Source organism: Aquarana catesbeiana, linkage group LG13 (assembly GCF_042186555.1).
Source record: "Aquarana catesbeiana isolate 2022-GZ linkage group LG13, ASM4218655v1, whole genome shotgun sequence".
NCBI classification, from domain to species: Eukaryota; Metazoa; Chordata; class Amphibia; order Anura; family Ranidae; genus Aquarana; species Aquarana catesbeiana.
Window position 1 is genome coordinate 53,526,652 of NC_133336.1, and position 22,292 is coordinate 53,548,943.

The following is a 22,292-nucleotide window of genomic DNA, read 5'->3' on the forward strand; positions in this document are numbered from 1 at the left end:
TGTCTGCCCTCTACAAAGGAGACTCGCCCGGATGCCTTGCATACCTTGTATCCTGAAGAGCTGAAGCCGGCCAGGAGTTGAGGTGTCCGTGGACGCTCGAGGCGCCGCTGCTCGCTCCGTCGCCCGCCCCCGCCCCCCCCCCCCCCCCCCCCCCCCCCGGAGGAGATCGGAGGAAGGACCTGAGACACCCCTCCCCTTCAGCCTCTGCTATTCCCCCCTATCCTTATCCCTAACCCCCCGTTTACAGGGGAAGGGGGAGCCGGAAAAACAACAGGAAAGGAACTCTTTTTTTTTTTCCCCTGCCACAGTGGAGGACAGCTTCCTGGAAAGCGCTTGGAGGGCCTTGGAGTTCGCAGCTGTTAAAGAGAACCACCCTATCCTCCAAGCAAAGGAAGTCCGGCTTGTTGACCCTGTGCCCCCAGCTACAAGACAGCTCCAGGTAGGACATTTTTTGAGATAAAATCTGTGCATACTGGAAATAAAGCCTGTTGCAGCTGTATGAAACAAATATAGGGGCACAGAAAGGAACATAGAGGCCTGAGACCTCATTTAAGGAGAGTGGAGGGGGGGAGAACCTGACTATGAGAGGGCGCTCTACTAAAGCTGCTGAAGTAAAAAAACCCAGAGACAGCTTAAATACAAGCACTATCCAAAGATATATGACAGAAACGCAAAATAGAAGCCCAAGTATGGAAAACAAACAACAAAGTGCAAAAGAAAAAAAGAAGGACCCCAATAAAAATAAAGGCGCAACAGGAAATGGCGCTAGAGTACCAACTTCACCAGAGCCTGAAATAGGAACGAATGCAGAGCTAAATATGGATACCCTCCCTACAAAAACAGACATGCAGGATATGTTTATTAAACTAGAGAATGTATTGAAAGCAGAAATCCTGAATGTTAGAGAAGATTTGGGACACTTATTAAAAAGAGTGGAAAAAGTGGAGGATTTAACGGAGCAGTATGCAACAACGATTGAGGAACTGAAAAAACAGGTTAAAAATCTGAAATCGGATCATAGGGAAATGCTCCTTAAACTCGAAGAACAAGAAAACCAAAACAGAAGGCAAAACTTTAGAATTAGAGCCATCCCAGAGCAAGGGGGGGAGGATTTGCTTGCCATTATGAGGGAAATTTTTAATCCGGTTCTAGGAAGAAGCAAGGAAGAGGAGCTCAAAATAGAACGTGTCCACAGAATAAAAAAGCCCGCAAACGCCAGAGAAGATGCCCCCAGAGACGTGATTGCGAGGTTTCATTATTATGAGGAGAAGGAGAGGATTTGGAAAAATCTGAGAGGGGTTCGATCACTGAAATATAACAACCAAGACATTCAAGTCTTTACGGACCTTTCAGCTAAGACCCTCGCAAGGAGAAGACAACTAAAACCACTATTGGACACTCTAAGGGACGCTAATCTGAAATATAGTTGGGGCTATCCATTTGCCCTACTGGTGACAAGAGAGGGGAGGAGCTTCAGATTAAAACAGATGGAAGAGCTACAGGACTTCTGCACAAACTTAAATATTAGAGTTCCCCAGGACATGGAGGGCAGGCTCTTTTGAGGGGGGGGGGGGCGGGTTTGGGGGGGGGGGTGGGGGGCGAATATAAAACACCAGGACTAAAATGTGATACTTAGAAAGGATGCTTTCACCATGAAAGGGTTTTTATATTTTCCGAACCCCCATCGCGGGAGCAACACCCTGCACACAGGGGGACGTAGGCGGGAAGGTATCATGAGAGATGCCACGACCCTCAGCTTGGGAAACGGTGTGGGGAGGGGGGGGGGGTGGGGGGCGGGGGAGCGGGAGGTGGGTGGGGGTGGGGGGGTTTCGGGGGGGGAGGGGGGGTATGGGTGGGAGGAGGGGGAGGAAGGGTACCCGCAGACAGAGAGTACAACCCAAAAGATCTACCCTATGTGTTTTTACGCATCTATTTCCCTGTTTCTCTAGATCTGGAAAAAATCTAGGGGCATATATTCTCCCTTTTAGGTTTTGCCTCTCTAGGCCCTACGGTTATAACTTCGGGTACTGCCTGGTGTCAGGGGAGAGGTCATACCCAGGGTAAGTTAAAAGGCTTCCAAAAGAGATGTGAGGGCGGAAATAAAGAGTAAATGACAATGGAAGTCAGATGCCTGTCGTATAATGTCAAAGGCCTCAACTCACCAGGGAAAAGGGGGAAGCTGAGTCAGGAATTACAGAGATTGGAGATCGACATAGCTTTCCTGCAGGAAACCCATCTAGTGTATGAGGAGGGTATTAAATTAACATCAAAAAGCCTTCCACTATGGATATATGGGGATTCCCCATCCAAAAGGGCAAAGGGGGTAGCCATCGGATTCTCGAAACAGATAAAATTTAATTTGTTAGATAAGAGAGTGGATCCAGAAGGACGATTTTTGTTTGTAAAAGGGAAAATTAATGAAAAAATTTATACTTTGGCAAATATATACTGCCCAAATAGAGATCCGATGGGGTACCTTGGCCGAATCCTGACTGGATTGGAGGAATATAAAGAAGGCGAGCTGATTTTAGCAGGAGACCTAAATTTTTGTATAGATCCAGCCTTGGATAGGTCGGCAGAATCCCATTGGGAGGATAAAAGGGCATGTGCCAGAATAGGGAAAAAACTACAAGCCCAGCAGTTGATTGATGTGTGGAGAGTGTTACATCCCAAGGAGAGGGACTATACATATTATTCACAGGTGCATAAGACCTATGCAAGGCTGGATTATTTCTTGGTGGAACATAGTTTGCTGGACTCAGTAAGAGCAACAAAAATTGAGGTTATGACCCTCTCAGACCATGCCCCAGTAGTTATGACATTATTATTTAAAGGCCTTTATAAGACCCCATATACCTGGCGCCTGAACGAATTCCTTATTAATAAAAAACAGGTTGTTGAAAGGGTCCAAAAAGAAATTGAGGGCTTTTTCCGCATAAATGAGACCAATGAGGTCCCGGCAACTATTGTGTGGGAAACCTTTAAGGCCTACATTAGAGGGATATTAATTTCAATTGGTGCAGGGGAAAAGAGGGAAAGAACGAAAAAACAAAAAGAATTGCTAGAACAAATAGCCAAGTTAGAACAAACCCATAAAAAAAGCAAGGAGGTGGGCAGAGAGGTATTAAAGGAACTAACAGTCAAAAGAGATGAGTTAAGAGACCTATTAGAGACAGAAGCCCTCAAAAGGATATATAAAAACAATAGGAACTACCATATACAGGGGAATAAAATAGGGAAATATTTAGCGGCAACCACCAAGAAGAAAAAATTGGAAAACTATATAGAGAAGGTGAAGGATAAAAAAGGGGAGATGAGACATTTAACAAAAGAAATAGCAGAAGAATTTCAAAAATATTTTTCCTCCCTCTACGCGGTTGAGCGAAAGGTAGAGCAGGAGGGGAAAAGAGAAAAAAGGGTAAAGGAATTTCTTAAAGAAGCTGCCCTCCCCACTCTGTCACAAATAGACTCACTGGAATTAGAAAAACCAATTTCAGAGGAGGAGGTCTTTAGAGCTTTGAAGCAATCCCCAGGGGGTAAGAGCCCTGGGCCGGATGGCTTCACGACCTATTTCTATAAAAAATTTAAATCAATCCTGGTACCTAGGCTCTGCCAGATGTGGAATGGCCTAGGAGACCAGGAAATGTGCAAGGACGCATTGCTGGCGGCAGTGACACTGATCCCCAAGGAAGGCAGGGACCGCACCCTATGCTCAAGTTACCGGCCGATTGCGTTGCTAAATGAAGACACCAAATTGTACGCAAAGGTCCTGGCTCTCCGCTTGAGAGAGAAAATGCCCCACCTGGTAAATCCGGACCAGGTGGGATTTGTACCCGGAAGAGAGGGAAGAGACAATGGGGTGCGGTCCCTGCTGGTACTGGAGGCACTTAAAGCCGGCAAATCCCCAGGGCTACTCCTGTCGATTGACGCCGAAAAAGCGTTCGACAGGGTAGACTGGGGATTTATGTTCAGTGCACTGGAGGAAATGGGAGTAGGGCCAGCAATGCTAAGAAGAATAAAAATCTTGTACAACCACCCTGCAGCTTTTGTTAGGGTGAATAACACTCCCTCCTCCTGTTTTATTATGCAAAATGGTACTAGACAGGGCTGTCCGCTGTCCCCGCTCCTCTTTGTCCTGGCTCTGGAACCCCTCCTTAGCATAATCAGAAAACACCCTGACATAAGCGGATGTGTGGTAGGGGAGGAAGAGCACAAACTAGCGGCATTTGCCGACGATATTTTATTTTATATATCAAAACCCAGAATATCAATTCCTAATCTTCTAGCAATTATGGGGCGGTATAGTGCATTATCAAATTTTAAAATCAACATAGAAAAATCTGAAGCTCTAAAGATTAACATAAATAAACTAGAAGCCAGTAGATTAGCCGAGGTCTTCCGTTTCCCATGGAGGGACAACATAAAATATTTAGGAGTGAAATTAACGAGCTCCAGAAGGGACTTGTATAAAATAAATTATATACCCCTTTTAAACGAAATAAAAACGGAAATAAAAAGAATAGCCCATGGTACAGCCTCGTGGATGGGACGAATAAATATAGCAAAAATGGTTCTTGCACCGAAAATATTATACAAAATGCAAATGCTCCCTATCCCAGTTCCCCGAGAATTTTTTAGGGTACTAACAGAGATGATAAATAAATATGTTTGGGGCCAAAAGAAACCGAGAATTGCGCACGGGGTGTTATGTAGAGAGAAAGCACGTGGGGGGTTAGCCCTCCCTGACTTTAGAAACTATTATAGAGCGATCGTAATAACACGGGCACTGGAGTGGGGTAAAAGTTTCAATACAAAAAAATGGGTAAATCTAGAAATAGGGTTAAGTAAGGTATCTTTGAACCAGATAATCTGGAACCCGCCACAGTATAGGGAGTTAGGCACAGAAACACACTATATTACACGTCACACACTTAAAGTTTGGGATCAGATTCACCAATTAAATGAGTGGGGCTACAATTCACCACTAATCTATTTAAAGAATAACCCGTTCTTCCCTCCAGGAATGGGGAAGATAGGAGGAAATTGGATTTTGGAAAAGGATACACAAATAAGACACATAATAAGTAGGGGGGAATTAAAATCACTGGATGAGTTAAAGGCACAAGGGCAGAGGCTAACAGTAAATGGGTGGAGGTATAACCAACTAAAACACTTCATTACTAGTCTCCCAGGCCCCTTAAGGGAAGAGGAGAAATATAGGGGATTAGAGAAATTGGCACTTAGAGAAGAATTAAAGGGGACGGTTTCAAAGGTGTATAAAATATTGATGGGTAGGAGTGGACAGGATTCGCCACCGTTCATTAGAAAATGGGAGGAGGATCTGGGATTACTATGCGACGAAGACACTGAAAAAAACATCTTGGTGGCCACATATACAACAGCTGTGGATATGAAGTCAAGGGAGAGTAACTATAAATGCTTAGCCCGGTGGTACATGACCCCAGCTAGGGTGAGTAAATTCTCAATAGATAAACCCCCTGGCTGTTGGCGAGGGTGCGGAGGCCTGGGCACAATGGCACACATCTGGTGGGATTGCCCTAAAATTCAACCCTACTGGCAGGAAGTGATAGGATTGATAGAAGGAATAATAGCGAAAAATATTAAAAAGGACCCTTGGACCTGTTTGTTCCATGGCCAGGAGGGAGGGAAGAGGAGATACAATTCCTCTCTGACACCAATTTTACTCAATGCAGCCAAAAACGTTATCCCAAAGAAATGGCAAGAAACAGATCCCCCAATGATAAAAGATTGGATCAAGAAGGTAGACGAAATCTATAGATTAGAGCACATAGAGGAAAAAAAGGCCCCAGAGGGGAGGCAAGAAAGAGATCAAGGGAAATGGTACCCATGGGGGATCTTTAAAAAAACAGAGAAATATGTGGAGATAGTGTCAAGATAGGGCCGGGGAGTGGGGCGGTGATATTAAGGAAGAGGGAGGAGGGTATGTGTCTGCGGGGGGGGGGAGGGGAGGTGGGGGGGAGGGGGGGGGGTGTAGGGGGGAGAGGCAGTCCCGGAAGGCGTTGAGGGGGGGTATGAAGCCCCGCTTTGCTGATCGGGTGTCCCCTCCCCCTTAGTAATTATGAACATGAATATGTATGATACTTTGTTGTGGGTTTTTGTATTTTGAAAAATTAAATAAAGATTTAAAAAAAAAAAAAAAAAAAAGAAAAGTGAACACCTCTAAATGACTGCAGCCCTTTAACTATCTGGTATCTTGCCAAGCTCAACTGCTGTATTTGGAGTGTGGAGACAGGAGAGCAGTGATCTGGCTAAGATGTTCACTTTCCGCAGCATAAGTCCATAATGATGCTAGCCGATAACTCAAAACGCTTCTTGGTACAAATTCTTTATCGGTTACACCTAATCTAAAAGTGCCAATTCATTTTGGCTTGTAAAGCATTTGTAAGCCGAAATGCATTAGCACTTTTGGATTCTGTGTTAACCAATAAAGAATTTTGTATCAAGAGGCTTTCCAAGTTGCCAGGTTTGGCTTTTACACCAAATTTCTTTTTAGTTGTTACATAGTTGCATAGTAGGTGAGGTTGAAAAGACACAAGTCCAAACTGTGTTGTGATTATGTCAGTATTACATTGTATATCCCTGTATGTTGCGGTCATTCAGGTGCTTATCTAATAGTTTAATAAAACTATTGATGCCCCCTGCTGTGTGGAAGGAAATTCCACATCCTTGCCGCTCTTACAGTAAAGAACCCCGTACCTAGCCTCCCTACCCTCTAAACTTTTTTTTTTTTTTTTTTTTTCTCTCATTTTAATGAGTGGCCACATGTCTTGTTAAACTCCCTTCTACAAAAGTTTTATCCCTATTGTGGGGTCACCAGTACGGGTGTGTGTGTGTGTGTGGGGGTTTTTTTTTTTTTTTTTTTTTTTTTTTTTTTTCCCTGTATCTTTTTATACCGTTTTTGCTAACCTTTTAGGGTGGTGACGACCTGGACCCAAACTACGTCCTTAGTTCCCGTGTTAGAACTGGCAGAAGTATCCGTGGTTTTTGCCTCCCACCTCACTGCAGCCGTGGGGAAAGACGAGCCATTGAAAAACTCTCCATTGAAGGTAATCCTTGTAAATAAATGTTCTGCCTTGATAAAATTTTACTTTACTTTCCTATACTCTGTGAGACATTTCCATAAGCAAAATCTATAAAGGAAGCGGGTTAAGGGCATTAGGATGCTACAGGTCTTAGCATTGCTCAATGAGCATTGAGTTCCCCTGTAACTGTGTTATTACCTGATGATCCTGCCAGTAGATCTTATTTAGCTGGATGCTTAGTTTGCGTACAAGTAACTTATGTACTATCTACCTACTGGAGGTTGCCAGATTTCCAGAAGTGGTCCTAATCCCAGGGCAGCTAATTATTGTGCATGATTCTGCAGTGCTATAGTATGCCCTGGAACTAGCATTTTACTCAGTCAACATAAGAGCTTCTTGGGATGTCAGGGTGCCAGGCTATAGCAATTCTAGTAGTAGGTGTTCTTGAACGCCACTTGCTAGGGCTTGGAAGGGGTCCAGATAACTGATGTCCAAGCTCTTGGCAGATGCAAACATGCCTGTTATACGATTACTAGCACCGTAACACTTGTTCTAGTGATGAAATGGCAATGAATTAAGGGATTGGTAGTTGCTTTCTGCACTAATCGTGCAGCAGTCTACCCAATGACAGCAGTGCTACATCCATTAAAGCTTCTCTGAACTTGAAAACAAATGTAATGTATTGCAGCTTTAGGGTCCTTGGATGTGGTGGCTGCGTTTAATTTGTCTTTTTTCCAGACTTTATTTTATTTTCACCTGTTTCTGCAAGTATGAAGGACCACAAGGAGAGTCCTACTTTGGGTACAACCCCCTATCCCCCATAACCTGGATGAATGTTGTCCTATAGTCCTTAGAACCATTACACCAGAGATGGGGCTACTGAAACCCTGTCCATAACCTAGATGAGCAGAGTCCTGTAGCCCTCAGCAGAGGTACAAGGCTACTCAAAACTACCAGTTTTGAACCTCAGACCAAGGACAACAGTACTAGAACCCTATCCAGTTGACCACCTTCCCTGACTCCTCTTGCATAACCTTTGAGGAAAGTGGCAAGCTAGTGCTGGACCTGTAGGTATAATTTACTAGCATTATCTTAAGGTATTGCTTATTCTCCATAACCTAGCTGAGCAAACTCCTGTAGGATCCCTGTCCCTTAATGTCCTGTAGTCGTCAAACAATGCAACTAATCAGCAGAGGCAGATGGCGCAGGAAGTTATCTGCTTAGCTGACAGGTTTCTGGCAACATCAGCAGGTATCCTTGCACTTGACAAACCAAAATACCAAAAGACGTTTAATAGTATATTTAACAGACCAAAAGGAAGCAAATGAGAAATGTTTATTGCTGGGGTTTACATAGTTGTGTTTTTTTTTTTTTTTTTTTTTTCCCCCCTCAAGTGTGGATGTTTAAATGTACTGTGAAAGTAACAGACTGGAGCACATTGCAGACTTCTCTATTGTAAACCCTTTTAGGGAAGTGGACCCCCCCCCTCCCTCTGGAAGATCCAATGAATACCTGTCTGTATATGGTCATGTTACATAGTCAGTCAGTTTTGGCTTATGGTACAGAAACATTCTTTCCTTACTCTAATATGGAATAAGATTTGTGTTCTAACATACAGCCAGATATAGTAACATGAGTGCCACGATCCATATTTGTACTGTCACTTGTATTTCTAAAGTCATCAAGGGGGGGGGGGAATGTTTTATCATTAATTTACTGAAGTTGTATTCTTTGTGTAGATCATCTCCTAAGGGATTGCACTAAATATTTGCAGTCCACCCAGAATTTTTTATTTTATTTTTTTTCACAGCATCTCTCGTGAGTACACCCCTCACATTTTTTTGTAAATATTTTATTATCATTTTTTATGTGACAATACTGAAGAAATGACACTTTGCTACAATGTAAAGTAGTGAGTGTACAGCTTGTATAACAGTGTAAATTTTCTGTCCCCTCAAAATAACTCAACACACAGCCATTAATGTCTAAACTGCTGGCAACAATGAGTACACCCCTAAGTGAAAATGTCCAAATTGGGCTCAATTAGCCATCTTCTCTCCCCGGTGTCATGTGACTTGTTAGTGTTACAAGGTCGTAGGTGTTAAATTTGGTATTGCTCTCATACTGGTCACTGGAAGTTCAACATGGTACCTCATGGCAAAGAACTGAGGATCTGAAAATTATTCTACATAAAGATGATCTAGGCCAGGGGTCTCAAACTGGTGGCCCTCCAGCTGCTGCGGAACTACAAGTCCCATCATGCCTTTGCCTGAAGGAATCATGCTTGTAACTGTCAGCCTTGCAAGGCCTCATGGGATTTGTAGTTTCGCAACAGCTGGAGGGCCGCCAGTTTGAGACTCCTGGTCTATGCTATAAGAAGATTGCCAAGACCTCGAGACTGAGCTGCAGCACAGGGGCCAAGACCATACAGCAGTTTAACAGGACAGGTTCACTCAACAGGCCTTGCCACGGTCGACCAAAGAAGTCAAGTGCACATGCTCTGCTTTAGATCTAGAGGTTGTCTTTGGGAAATGGTCGTATGAGTTCTGCCAGCATTGCTGCAGAGGTTGAAGGGGTGGGGGGGTCAGTCTATCAGTACTCAGACCATACGCCACATCAAATTGGTCTGCATGGCTGTTGTCACAGAAGAGAGCCTCTTCTAAAGATGATGCACAAAGCCCGCAAACAGTTTGCTGCCGACTAAGGACACGAATTACTGGAACCATGTCCTGTGGTCTGAGACCAACATGTGTGCACCAGTATTCCTTTACTTCCCTCATGTGTACTGCACATGTGGAGAGGCATGGCTAAGCACATTTATTACTGATTAGTTAGGCTCTCTTTTTATCTTGTCCCAATGGCAAGCTTATTGCTGCTTCCTGGACTGCCATTTGTTGCTGACCTAATTTTTCCTGTCTGTACTTACATTCCACCTGTCCTGAGTTTGCTTTAAAGTTTAACAATGTGCCTGTTCCCAGCAAAGGCCGATTCCTGCTGAGCAATGGGTGGCCCTGTGTGCACCACTCTGTTCCTCAAAAGCCAATTTAAAAAGCAACTGAGCAGAGTGGAAAATGATCAGCCAAAATATGACTGCATCCTATCAGATGCACTCAGGGTTCAGGTATTCAGACATCTGTAGGGGCTGTGGCTGTGTCTGAATAGAATAGATGGCAGTGCAGATTCCTCTTAGATTTTCTCTTTATTCTGAGATGGGGAAATATAATTGTGTTTAGCTAGGCAGTGGCCTTTATTTCCAACTTCAGTTATGTCTTAGATTTTGACAGGCTGGACTGGTTTTGACCTCCACAAGTTTACCGGTTACTCTTTGTTCATATTCTGATATATTATTACTATCCAGTTTCTAAAATCAGTTTGGAAATACAGTTTGACTTTCTGGGGCTCAGGCCATCCTGCTCAGGCTTTGTAATCCACCGCATCATTTCCTAGAAGCCACTATCACTGCACACAAAAAAGAGCAGATGTTACCTAAACTTGTGTTCATACCTTTTATCTGTATAAATGTACAGACCAGAATGATATTAAGTATATATTTGGGTTGCACCGGCATATCAGTGCGGATACTAAGCATTTTTGAGTATCGGTACTCGCCAAAATGCTCCGATACCCAATACTGGAAGTGATGTCACCTTGGGGGGCAGACCCTGGGATTGCTAGGGGGGGGGGGGTGCACCCTTTGGGCCCAATTTGGACATTTTCACTTGGGGGTGTACTCTTTTGTTGCTGGCAGTTTAGACATTAATGGCTGTGTGAGTTATATTGAAGGGACAGCAAATTTTACACTGTTATACAAGCTGTACACTCACTACTTTACATTGTAGCAAAGTGTCATTTCTTCAGTGTTGTCACATGAAAAGATCAAATATTTACAAAAATGTGTGTGGTTTGTGGTGGGGGGTTTTTTTTTTTTTTTTCCTCCAAGCAAAATGCAGAAATTCTGGCTGGTAGTCGGCTTAACATAACCTTTGGCAAAATTGCTTTAAAGGCTGCTATAGTCTTGACCAAATGCTACAGTTAATCTTGGAACAGACATCTGTTGTCTGAAAATCTTCTTTTTTTTTTTTTTTTTTTTTTTTTTTTTTTTTTTTTTTTTGTAAACCAGGGTTTCCTTTTTAAAATAACAGGTTTTGCTAAAACTGTGTGACATCTTTCATCATGTAGCCTGTCTTTTGAGGCTGAATGGATGCTTGTGTCCTTTCTGTAGGAGGTGTACTCTGGTAGCTAAACATGTCAGCACAGTTGATCTATGTCTAGCAAGGTGGTTACCAAGCCTTCTGCAAACAGAACGGTCAGGTCCTTGTGATCTGCAATTTAGTGTGTTTGGCTATGGCTGACACCTTATATAATCATGGCTATTTCTGATTCCAGCTCTGGACAGCCTGGATGGAGATCTGAAAGGAAAGTACTATGCTCTCAAGAGCATGACTGACGCAGAGCAGCAGCAACTCATTGATGACCACTTCCTGTTTGACAAGCCGGTATCTCCCCTTCTTCTGGCCTCAGGGATGGCCCGGGACTGGCCCGATGCCAGAGGAATTTGGTAGGTGTCCTCTGACGTTTCCTGTGGAAGTTAGTTGTAATGTCCCTTTCTTAGATGGGAAGTAGCCTCTTGGTGAAGAGAATGTAGAGGTCACCAGGGACTAATTGTCATGGCCCATCAGGAATCTAGTAAGGCAGCCAACACTCTCTTGTATAGCTTATCCATACACCAGAGCCAGTAACTTTCTGCGTGTGTGGTGGTTTTTTTTTTTTTTTTTTTTTTTGTTTGACAGCTCTGAGCAGAGACTGGTGTGCGCAGAATAGTAGGGGACTCCAGCTGATTTCCCAATCAGCTTGAGTGACGTCACCAGAGTGCATGTGCACATCGTAGGAGGCTTTTAGCGACTGGAGATACCATTTTCACCGGCACAATTGGAAGCTTTGCAAAGAGAGGAGGGACACCGTAGTTGTCAGATTGAGCCTCGCTGTTGCAGGGGGGGTTCTGGGTGTGTTGAAGGGCGTGTTTTTTGTCTGTTCCAAATCAGCTGGAGTGCCCTTCTGTTCTGCGCATGTGTGGGCACTTTTGACGGAGGGAACAAATCGACAGAACACCAGCTCGGCACATGTTACATGAATCGTGGAAATGCTGCATTGAGATGGGGGGGGGGGTTAGGCTTTTAGTGTGTGTGTGGTGGTTTTTGTACCTCCAGGACTAGTATGCAGGCTTAGGACAATAATGGCAGCATCTCACAGGGTAAGGACTTGCAGTTGGGGGCAGTCAAACTCCATGTTTTTCAATGGCCACAGTTGCAGCATGGTTGTCCAGCTTTTAGGGGGTAAAACAGCAGTGCGCCACCTGCCAAATGCTCTCTGAGCCTAGGTTCACGTTGATGTGAATTGGCATGCCAAATTGGCAGCTATTGCCAGCAATGGCACCGCACAGATTCCCAAAAGTAGTTTCTGTACTACTTTTGGCGACTTCGAGTGATTTCAATGGACATCTGTGCAGGAACCCGCACAGATGTCTCTGAAATCCCCCCCCCCCCCGAAATCGGACTGACATGCGTGTATGAAATCATGTGAGTTCAGCTGAACAATTTCAATCCCACAGCAGTGTGAACCCAGGCTGAAGAGCATTACAAATGTAGATCGCTCTTCAGAGCACCAGAAATGTAGACCAGGTCCAATAGTTTAATTTGAGGTCTGCCATTAACAGCTTCCTGTCGCTTAACAGGGTCTTTATACCTCGGGTAACAGAATTGGCTGTCAATGGTCAAATGATCGGGTGCCATTCCTGCTGGGCCCCCAATCATTACTAGAGACCAGGAGCTGTCTGACAGCTTAGTCACTGTTTTAGGAGCATGCTTTCAGCACACACCTCGGCTGCCCATGGGCACACATATGCAGTGTGTAAAAGCCCACCCTCTTTGCCGCACATGTGCCTTATGGGGATGTCAAGAGGTTAAGACAAACCAGGTTCTGCCATGCTTGTGTGACCTTTTTTGATTTTACTGAACACAAGGCAGGTGAAAAAAATTAAACACGGGAAACCTTTTTCAAGCATGCAGAGATACTTACCCCCCCCCCCACCGCACTAGATCGTAGATAAAACCTGAGCCGCACTGTTCAAATCTTTTTTTGCATCTGGTAAGATGTGGAATATATTTTTCTTGGCATGCTAACTGTTCAATGTTGGCTGTTTTGAATAGTTTCGTTGTCATTACTTTGCAGTAAGAGCAGGAAGTGTCACTTCTTGAGTATCTGAAGAAAAATCTCTGTACAATGCAACAGTTGTTGAAGCCTTAGTCTTGTATGCTTGCCTTAAGCTGCTTTAACCTCAGATAACGCTTTAATCTGGACTTCTGTGCATAACACCCGCAGTCTGAACTGTATGACTGCCTGTCTGGTCAAATAAAATCTATATCAAGAAAAATGAGTGCTGGTCAGGAGCACTGACATCTTGCTACATTAAAACCTTCACCAAGTCATTAAGAATTGCAACATTTCAGTGCATTGCAATACACTTTTGCCAATGCATGTGTAGGGGTCCTTGGTGGTCTAAACATCACACTTTGGGGTGAGTCTTCATCATTCCATAACATTTTTCTACAAGAATCTGATGTGCTGGTGACCTAATCTATTGATGTACACCATGCCAGCTGTTGGTCATTGCTGCATCCACAGATGGTTGATTCAGGTTTGACTCCATATTTTAAAAGCCAGGAGACTGGCAGAGGGCACCAGACGCATAGACTTGAATGTGGGGTGTCGTTTTTGTTTACACATGATTAGATCCTGAGGCTCTAATCGGCTTCAAAAAAGGGTGGGAGCACCCTGAGCCCACCCAGGTGTGACATTAGCAAATTAATATTCGCTAATGTCTTCCGGCTTTTCCTCAAGCAGGAAGCTGGTCCTGAGACACAATTGGCTGGGATTTATAGGACTTGGGCCTGCTTCCTGTCCAGCCGGGAGGAGAAGCAACAGCCCTTGCTCTTCCCTCGGCAAGCTACAGCAGGCGGAGGGGCAGCAACAGCCGCTTCCAGGAGCCCTACCCTAAATCCAGCACCACCTCTTCATTGTCCTCTTAAGGTAAGGCCATGGACCCATCTGGGGGGGGGGGGGTAGATGGTAGTGCGAGTGAGGGGAGGCCAGGTTTGTTTGCCATTTCCCCCAAAATATTGAGCACCTGCCACCACTACCAAGGATTATTCTGGTGGTCAGTCCTAATGCTTTAAGCTGACGTAGGACTGCTTGCAGATTAGGTGTTTCCTGTTTCTAATGCATGCAATGTGTGCTTTCTCTAAGGCACAATGAAAGCAAGACTTTCCTTGTCTGGATCAATGAGGAAGATCATCTCCGTGTCATCTCCATGCAGAAGGGTGGAAACATGAAGGAAGTCTTCAAAAGGTTCTGTGATGGCCTTACTAGGGTAGGTGATCAGATGCAGTTTAATGTAACTATAACAATGCATAGAATGGACAAGCGTAGAAAGCTAACAAAATGCTGCAAGAAGTGGGGATTTCTCAATTTGTTTGAATATTTATAAATCCCCCCCGCCCCCCCCCCCCCCCAGTATAAAGCCAAGGGGAGAGTCATGCAAGGCAAACTTGTATTGGCAGGAACTTCCAGTTAATCAATTCTCCCCTCTAGTGGTCACAAGTAGTAATGCTTCTCCTTAAATTCATCTCTTCTGAAATGTAAGCATGTTGACACCAGCCTGCACACATTATGCAATGTTTTTAATATGTGGTTTGCATTGTGAATGGCAGTGCAATGTATTGATAACCTTGCACTGTTTGTGTGGTTTCTTTGTTTTTTGTTTTTTTGTTTTAAATGTTGTGAACCACAGGGTGTTGCAACATCCTGTGGTGCGTTGACATAATGTGCATTGCACAGAATAAATAGGCGTATATGCTGCATTTTTACACACCACTACACCTGTGTGATGTGACAATGTTGAAATTGTGTCTTTGCATTGAGCCTACATTTATCAACAAAGATGCAGGAGAAAGTTCTTTCTACATACTCGTTCCAAACTAATGGCTCAAAGAGTTGCAGCAAGAGGGTTGGGATGACAACCGGGCAACTAGCAGTTTAAGGCTTGATCATAATTGGGGTCATTGTTCTCAGTACCTGGTTCTGTAATTTTTTGAGTTGTGCATTGATAAAAATTTGGTATCCACTTAAACAACTAACCCTTCTTCTCTCCTAGATTGAATCTCTATTCAAGGAAAAAGGCTTCCAGTTTATGTGGAATCAGCATCTTGGCTACATTCTCACCTGCCCATCCAACCTTGGAACTGGTCTCCGTGCTGGAGTCCACATCAAGTTGCCAAACCTGAGCAAGCATGCAAAGTTTGAAGAGACCCTGAAGAGGCTCAGACTGCAAAAGAGAGGAACAGGTGAGGAAGGCAATTTGTGCAGAGTTTTGGGGAACCATGGCCTGCTTCGAATACATAGCATTTTCTTGTCATGCCAAAAATGGCATCCAGGTAGTTCAAGTGATGCATTCATGGAGAATTCTTGAATGAAGATAATCGGATATGTTGAGCAGTTTCTGGAGAGCAAGGTGCAGAGGCCAGATTGTAACCAACCTCTTGTGTACATAATGGATGTGCATGCAAGACTTGACAATCCTTGTTCAAACTGATTCCTTCAGCTGAAGAGCTTGTGACCAGAGGAGTTATGTTCTATGTATGGGAAACACTGGGTTACTTTTATACTGAGAAGATGTGTCAATGCATAGCTGATTCTGTGAAAGCCTTCTTTAGCCTAAGATGGCTGGAAAGTGAAATAGGCTGAATGTCCTATAAGCCAGTGTATATAAAAGTTAAGCACTTTTTTTTTTTTTTTTTTTTTTTCTTACCCTGTCTGCATCTTGAAGGTTTAAGTACATGGTGAGCGCCACACAAATTGTACAGAATAGAGAATGCTAATACCTGGTGGGGGGGGGGGGGGGGGGTTGTGGCAGGGTTCCGCCCCCCCACCAGAAAACACGTCATTGGCTGCAAGCACTGATTGGCTGCTGGTTTTCTGGGGGGGGGGGGGGTCTGGGTTACAAATCTCCTTCCTATAATCAGGACTTTGGAAACTCTGTAGAGTTGGAAATGCAGGGTACTTTGTAAAGGGATTCAGAACTTTTGTTTATTCCACATTGGCTAAAATGTTGACAATTGTTGCTTTCTGGACGCTCAGCAGTGTGGTGCTCCTCAAAGTTTGGATTTCAACAATGTCACTTTGTGCTTCATGAGGACTTTACTTACGACTGACCAATAGCCTAAGATTCGGCATCTCTATTCCATATCCTGCAAGGGTGTGGTGTGTGTTTGTTTTTTTTTGTTTTTTATATATAAAATTTAGCATTTTGTTTACATACAGCAATATCTGAAGAGTCTAATTTTATCCACATCATGTTATAGGATTTGGTCACTTTCTACTGGATTTCTTTAAATTTTGCTTCTAGACTGCTGCAATTAACATTGCGTAATGTTGCATTACAAGTCCATTGAAATGTGACTAAATACTGGTATTGTTATACATAACAGGCAAGCATGTCTATACTTGCTAGGCACCAATTTTGTATTTGTTATTTTTGCAGTTAATAACTTTGTGCAATCTACTGGTACTTGGCAGACAGTGGTCAATTGTATCGATGGACCCCAGAATTGTCATTCAAACCTGCCAAAACTACCAGCATTACTTGCTGTTTTGATTTCTCTTTCAGATCTTACAACTGAGCAATAGTGTAGCACATATCTGGACTGATTTCTGTATACGGTTCAGTACTAACTCCCTTTTTTCTTGCACTAGGTGGAGTTGACACTGCAGCAGTTGGGGGAGTCTTTGATTTATCAAACGCCGACCGTCTTGGCTTCTCAGAGGTGGAACTCGTTCAGATGGTGGTTGATGGTGTCAAACTTCTAATAGAAATGGAAAAGCGTCTGGAGAAGGGCCAGTCTATCGATGACCTCATCCCAGCACAGAAATGAATGCACTTTAATGGCCATGCGCTCTAATTTATTGGATAAATAGCCTCACTGAGACCTTGGGACCCAACTCCTGCTTAGTAAATGTAGAAATGTCTTCCATCTGTTCATGGTTTTTCTTTTGGAGTTTTTATTTTTATTTTATTTTTTTCTTGATGGCTGCAATGTTATGAAAAAAATAGAAATAAAACACTGGTCTTGCCTCGAATTTTTGCATTTGTGAATTTGCTAAGTTTGACTTTCAGGGTTTGCTGGTTCGAGTCTTCAGTGATGGGGAAGAGTGAATCAGTGTGAGGTTTTCATTTAGATACCCAGCAACTAAGAGGGTGTCAAAGACCAGCTACACTATTGAAAATTACAGCTGGCTGGATTAATAGGGAAGCTTCAATTGTTGAAGTTATTTCTAAAGTGGTTGACTTTTGGGTGGGGCATGCCATGTGTACCTCCTAGAACTGTTTATCTAGTACCTTGCCTCCATACACAACCACTCAATTGGAACAGCTGAGATTTTGGTCAAGATGTCACGCCTCATTTCTGGCAGATATAAAACATCTTCAGGTTAAGACAAATGTGCAATACAGTTGCTTTTACCAATCTCTCGTTATATTGACTTTTTAAATGTGTTCTACATGTTGAGATGCTGAGGAACTGCATATGCGAACTAGTTACCCTGGAAAACCTGACTTGCAAGGGTATACACCCAGCTCCACTCAAAGGGTAGATATTGCTAGTGAGCTGCTACACCTAGCTCACCAAATGCCACAATTGTAAACCAAAAGTAATGGGAGCTGCATGCTGAAGTATCTAATCCAATCTTTGTAACTCTGGGGGGACTTGATATGTAGATCTTGGCAAGAGTAACACAACTATCACTGGAAAAGACTGGCACACTGGACAACAAACTACTAGATTTTTACTGTACCTATTAAAGCTAGTACTACCTTGAAAAGTCAAACATGGTATAAAAATCATAAGAGGAGTAATTTCCACATGCCTGCAAATGTCAACCGTCTATTCCAGCTTGTTGCTGGACCTTTTTGTTCTGCATTGAAATATGCATGTGGAAAAATTTGAATTGATATACTGGACTTTATCATTTGTATTGCATGTATTGGGATGGGACTTTAATTTCTTTTTATGATTCAGAATACTTTAATCCCAAAGGGACAGCACTTTCTAAATCCAATTTTTAAGAAAAGTCTACACACCCCTGTTAAAATCTCAGTGTTTTTGTGATTAAAAATAAGACAGCTAAATTTCAGAACGTTCCACTTCTTTTTTTTTTTTTTTTTTTTTTTTTTTATGTGACCTTTAAACTGTACAACTGAATTGAAAAACAAACTGATCTTTTAGGAGAAGTAAAAAAACAAAACTAATGTAATTGCATAAGTGTGCATACCCTCTTATAACTGGGGATGTAGCTGTGTTCAGAATTAAGCAATTACATTTAAACTCATGTTAAATAGGAGTCGGTACACACCTGCCATCATTTTTAAAGTGCCTCTGATTAACCCCAAATAAAGTTAAACTGTTCTAGTAGGTCTTTCCTATCATTTTCCTAGTTGCATCCTACAGCAAAAGGCATGGTCCTCAGAGCTTCCAAAGTATCAGAGGGATCTCATTGTTAAAAGTATCAGCCCAAGAGAAGGGTACAAAAGCACTTCCAAGACATTAGATGTACCATGGAAGACCGTCATGTGGAGAAAATACGGCACAACAATGACATTACCAAGATCTGGACGTCCCTCCACTTGATGAACAGACTAGAAGAAAACTGGTCAGGGAGGCTGCCAAGAGGCCTACAGCAAAATTAAAGGAGCTGCTGGAATATCTGGCAATTTAAGGATGAGCCGAACACCCCCTTTAACAAGGGAACCCCCAGATCCTACCCCCCTATGTGAATTGGTAACGGGTACATCGTACCCCTACCATTTCACAAAAAGTGTCAAAATTGTAATAGACACTTTGGGACAAGTCCTTTATTAAAAGATTAAAAAATAAAAATGTCCCCCGATGTTAATCCCTCTCATGCCACCAACGAGCCGAAAAAAAAAAAAAAAACAAAAAAAAACAGCCGCTCCGACTCCATGGGAGGCTCCTGCCGAGTGATGCTTCTTGTTGACAGCTGTTATATGGCTGAGGGTGGGGCCACCTGGTGACATAAATGCCACGTGACGTCAGAGGAAGGCAGGGTTGCCTGTTTTTGTCACCGAGTGGCCCCGCCCTCAACTATATAACAGCTGTCACTGAGAAGTGTCACTCGGCGAGAGCCTCCCATGGAAGAGGGGCTGTTGCAGCTTTTTTAAAAATTTTTTTTTTTTAATCTTGGCTCATCAGCAGCGTGAGATCTACATCGCGGGACTTTTTTATCTTTTAATAAAGGACTTGTCCCAAAGTGTCTTTTGTCTTTTTTACTATTTTTGACACTTTTTGGTGAAATGGTAGGGGTACCCGTTACCAACTCACATGGGGGGGGGGGCCTGGGATCTGGGGCTTCCATATTCCGATAAGCCCCCCCCACCCGCACACCCCCACAACCACCAGGCAAGGGTTGTGGGGATGAGGCCCTTGTCCCCATCAACATGGGGACAAGGTTCGTTGGGGGGCTACTCAAAGCACCCTCCCCATGTTGAGGGCATGTGGCCTGGTACGGTTCGGGGGTGCTTTCTTGTCCCCCCCCCCCCCCCCCTATTTTCCTGCAGCCTGCCAGGTTGTGTGCTTGGATAAGGGTCTGGTAATGGTTTGGGGGGGGGGGACCCTCTACGTTTTTTTTTTTTTTGTTTCTTTTTTTTATTTTGGCACAGGGTTCCCCTTAAAATCCATACCAGACCCTTCAGGTCCCTTGGCAGCCTCCCTGACCAGTTTTCTTCTCATCTGTTCATCAATTGGAGGAATGTTCAGATCTTGGTAATTTCCATACCAGACAGGAAGGACCTGGTATGGATTTTGGGGGGACCCATGCAATTTTTTTTTTTTTTTCATTTTTGGACCGGGGGTTCCCCTTAATATTCATACCAGACCTGAAGGGCCTGGTAATGGGGGGGGGGGGGGGGACCCATGCTGTTTTTTTCAATGAGTTTTTTTTTATATTGCCGAGACCCGACAATTCATTACAGCCACGATCAGTTTTAAATGCCTTTTTTTTTCCTTTAGAAATGTCATTTTGCTGTGGTACTGTTCTAAACACGAGAAAACTGCAACTTTACAGGCATACTATAGACACCCCCCCCAGGCACGATATTTAAAGGAATATTTAATTTTTATTGTTTCACTTTAAGCATTATTAAAATCACTGCTCCTGAAAAAAACAGCGCTTTTTAAAATTGTTTTTGCATTAATACATCCCCTGGGGCATGTTAGTGTTCTATAGACTTTAACGGGCTTCCGCGAACACTGTATAATGTTCATTGTTTGCCAAACGTCCAAACAACCAAAGTTCGGCCCGAACCGTTCTCCCATCCCTACTGGCTGTATGGTACATGTAACAATCTCCCATATTCTTCATATGTGTGAGCTATGGGGTAGAGCGGCAAGACAGAAGCCTTTTCTTACCAAGAAAAATATCCAAGCCCAGCTAAATGTTGCAAAACACATCTGAAGTCTCTCAAAAGCATGTGTGAAAATGTGTTGGTGCAAAAACACTGTACATAACCAAAAGAACACCATACCCACAGTGAAGCATGGTGGTGGTAGCATCACGCTTTGGGGCTGTTTTTCTTCAGCTGGAACAGGGCCTTAGTCAAGGTAGAGGAAATTATGGACAGTTCCAAATACCAGTCAATATTGGCACAAAACCTTCAGGCTTCTGATAGAAAGCTGAACATGAAGAGGAACTTCATCTTTCAGCATGACAACGACCCAATGCATACATCCAAATGAACAAAGGAATGACTTCAACCGAAGAAGATTTGGAAGTTTTGGAATGGCCCAACCAGAGCCCAGACCTGAATCCGATTGAAAATCTGTGGGGTGATCTGAAGAGGGCTGTGCACAGGAGATGCCCTTGCAATCTGACAGATTTGGAGTGTTTTTGCAAAGAAGAGTGGGCAAATATTGTCAAATCAAGATGTGCCATGCTGATAAACTTGTAGTGCTTGGTTGCTACTAGTAACTAACATCCACCATGTCACCCTGCTGCCAGACCTCCATCTATCACTTCTGAACAGTCATTTGCGTTGTTTTGTTTATTGGGGAATATAACTTGGTTGAGGGAAAGGAAATATGGGATGCCCATAGAACAATTGCTTTGCCATAATATTTATGAATTAGAAAGAAAGGTTAAGCCGTGAAGTACTGATGTACACATAATATCTACAGGAGCTTCCCCTGCATAACACCATGCAGACTATTTCTCCTCCTGTGCATATCTCCTGCAGACTGTTGCTCCCAGGACTTCCACCCTCCTGCACAAACTTCCACTGTAGATCATTACTCTTGCTGTCACATCATCCTCTTTTGACAAAAGAGACCACTCTGAACAGTCCCAGTTGCTGGCTAGAATTGGTTGCACTGTTACTAGGCCAGAGGTCTGCAGTACCTCTCCCCGGCGGCCTAGTAATTTAGTAGCATGTGCTAATTGGTGGACTACTGCTCCCAGCTAGTCCGGCCTGCAAATCCTGCGCCCTCATGCCACAGCGATTTGACACTCTCCCCACAGTCTCTCCTCTGGCCTCGCACCCAGCTCCCCCGGCATGCCTCATCCAGAAGTCCACTGTAGTCCACTCACCGACCTTCTTCTGCCCCGAGTCCATGATGGAGAACTTTAACTGGACATATGTTCTGGCAGCTTCTCCAGCCCCTCTGTTCCAGGACACTCCATCCATGACCGTGTAAAGATGAAGCTCCCTCCCAGCTCTCCCGGGCTCCTCCGCTAGGCCTCCCACCCCCCCAGATGGGGATGGGGCCCCCGGCTGCTGCCTAGCACTTAATTCTCCACATCTCTCGGCAGACAACTCCTCCCCAGTGGACTGTTACCTCAGCTTATATGGGAGGCCTGCCCCCTGCCAATTCCAGTTGGGGATTGGTCAGAGCTCCTCACATGAGCTGCCTGCCACTCCAATTCTAGGCCCTGCCCCCTTCCAGATCATTCTTCCTGTAGGCAGGGGAAGCGCCTCAGAACTAAAGCACAGGTGGTCACACCCACTGCTACACTAACCACTCCCTGCCACCCAGATCAAAACAAGCAGGCCTAGCCTGAAGCATAGCCCTGCCCAAATGTACTTGCACTGACAGTTTCTCTTACAAA

The 22,292-nt window shown here is 43.9% G+C and overlaps 1 protein-coding gene across 1 annotated transcript in view; it reads left to right on the forward strand.

The window, feature by feature from the left end:
* The window catches only part of CKB (creatine kinase B), a 28,675-nt gene extending 11,420 nt beyond the window's left edge, over positions 1 to 17,255 (forward strand). The window contains exons 4-8 of the mRNA XM_073609605.1: positions 6,956 to 7,088; positions 11,451 to 11,622; positions 14,367 to 14,490; positions 15,274 to 15,463; positions 16,872 to 17,255. Coding sequence (XP_073465706.1) covers positions 6,956 to 7,088; positions 11,451 to 11,622; positions 14,367 to 14,490; positions 15,274 to 15,463; positions 16,872 to 17,050 — 798 coding nt within the window. The 3' untranslated portion in view covers positions 17,051 to 17,255. The remainder of the gene's footprint in view (positions 1 to 6,955; positions 7,089 to 11,450; positions 11,623 to 14,366; positions 14,491 to 15,273; positions 15,464 to 16,871) is intronic.
* The last annotated feature ends 5,037 nt before the right edge of the window (positions 17,256 to 22,292 follow it).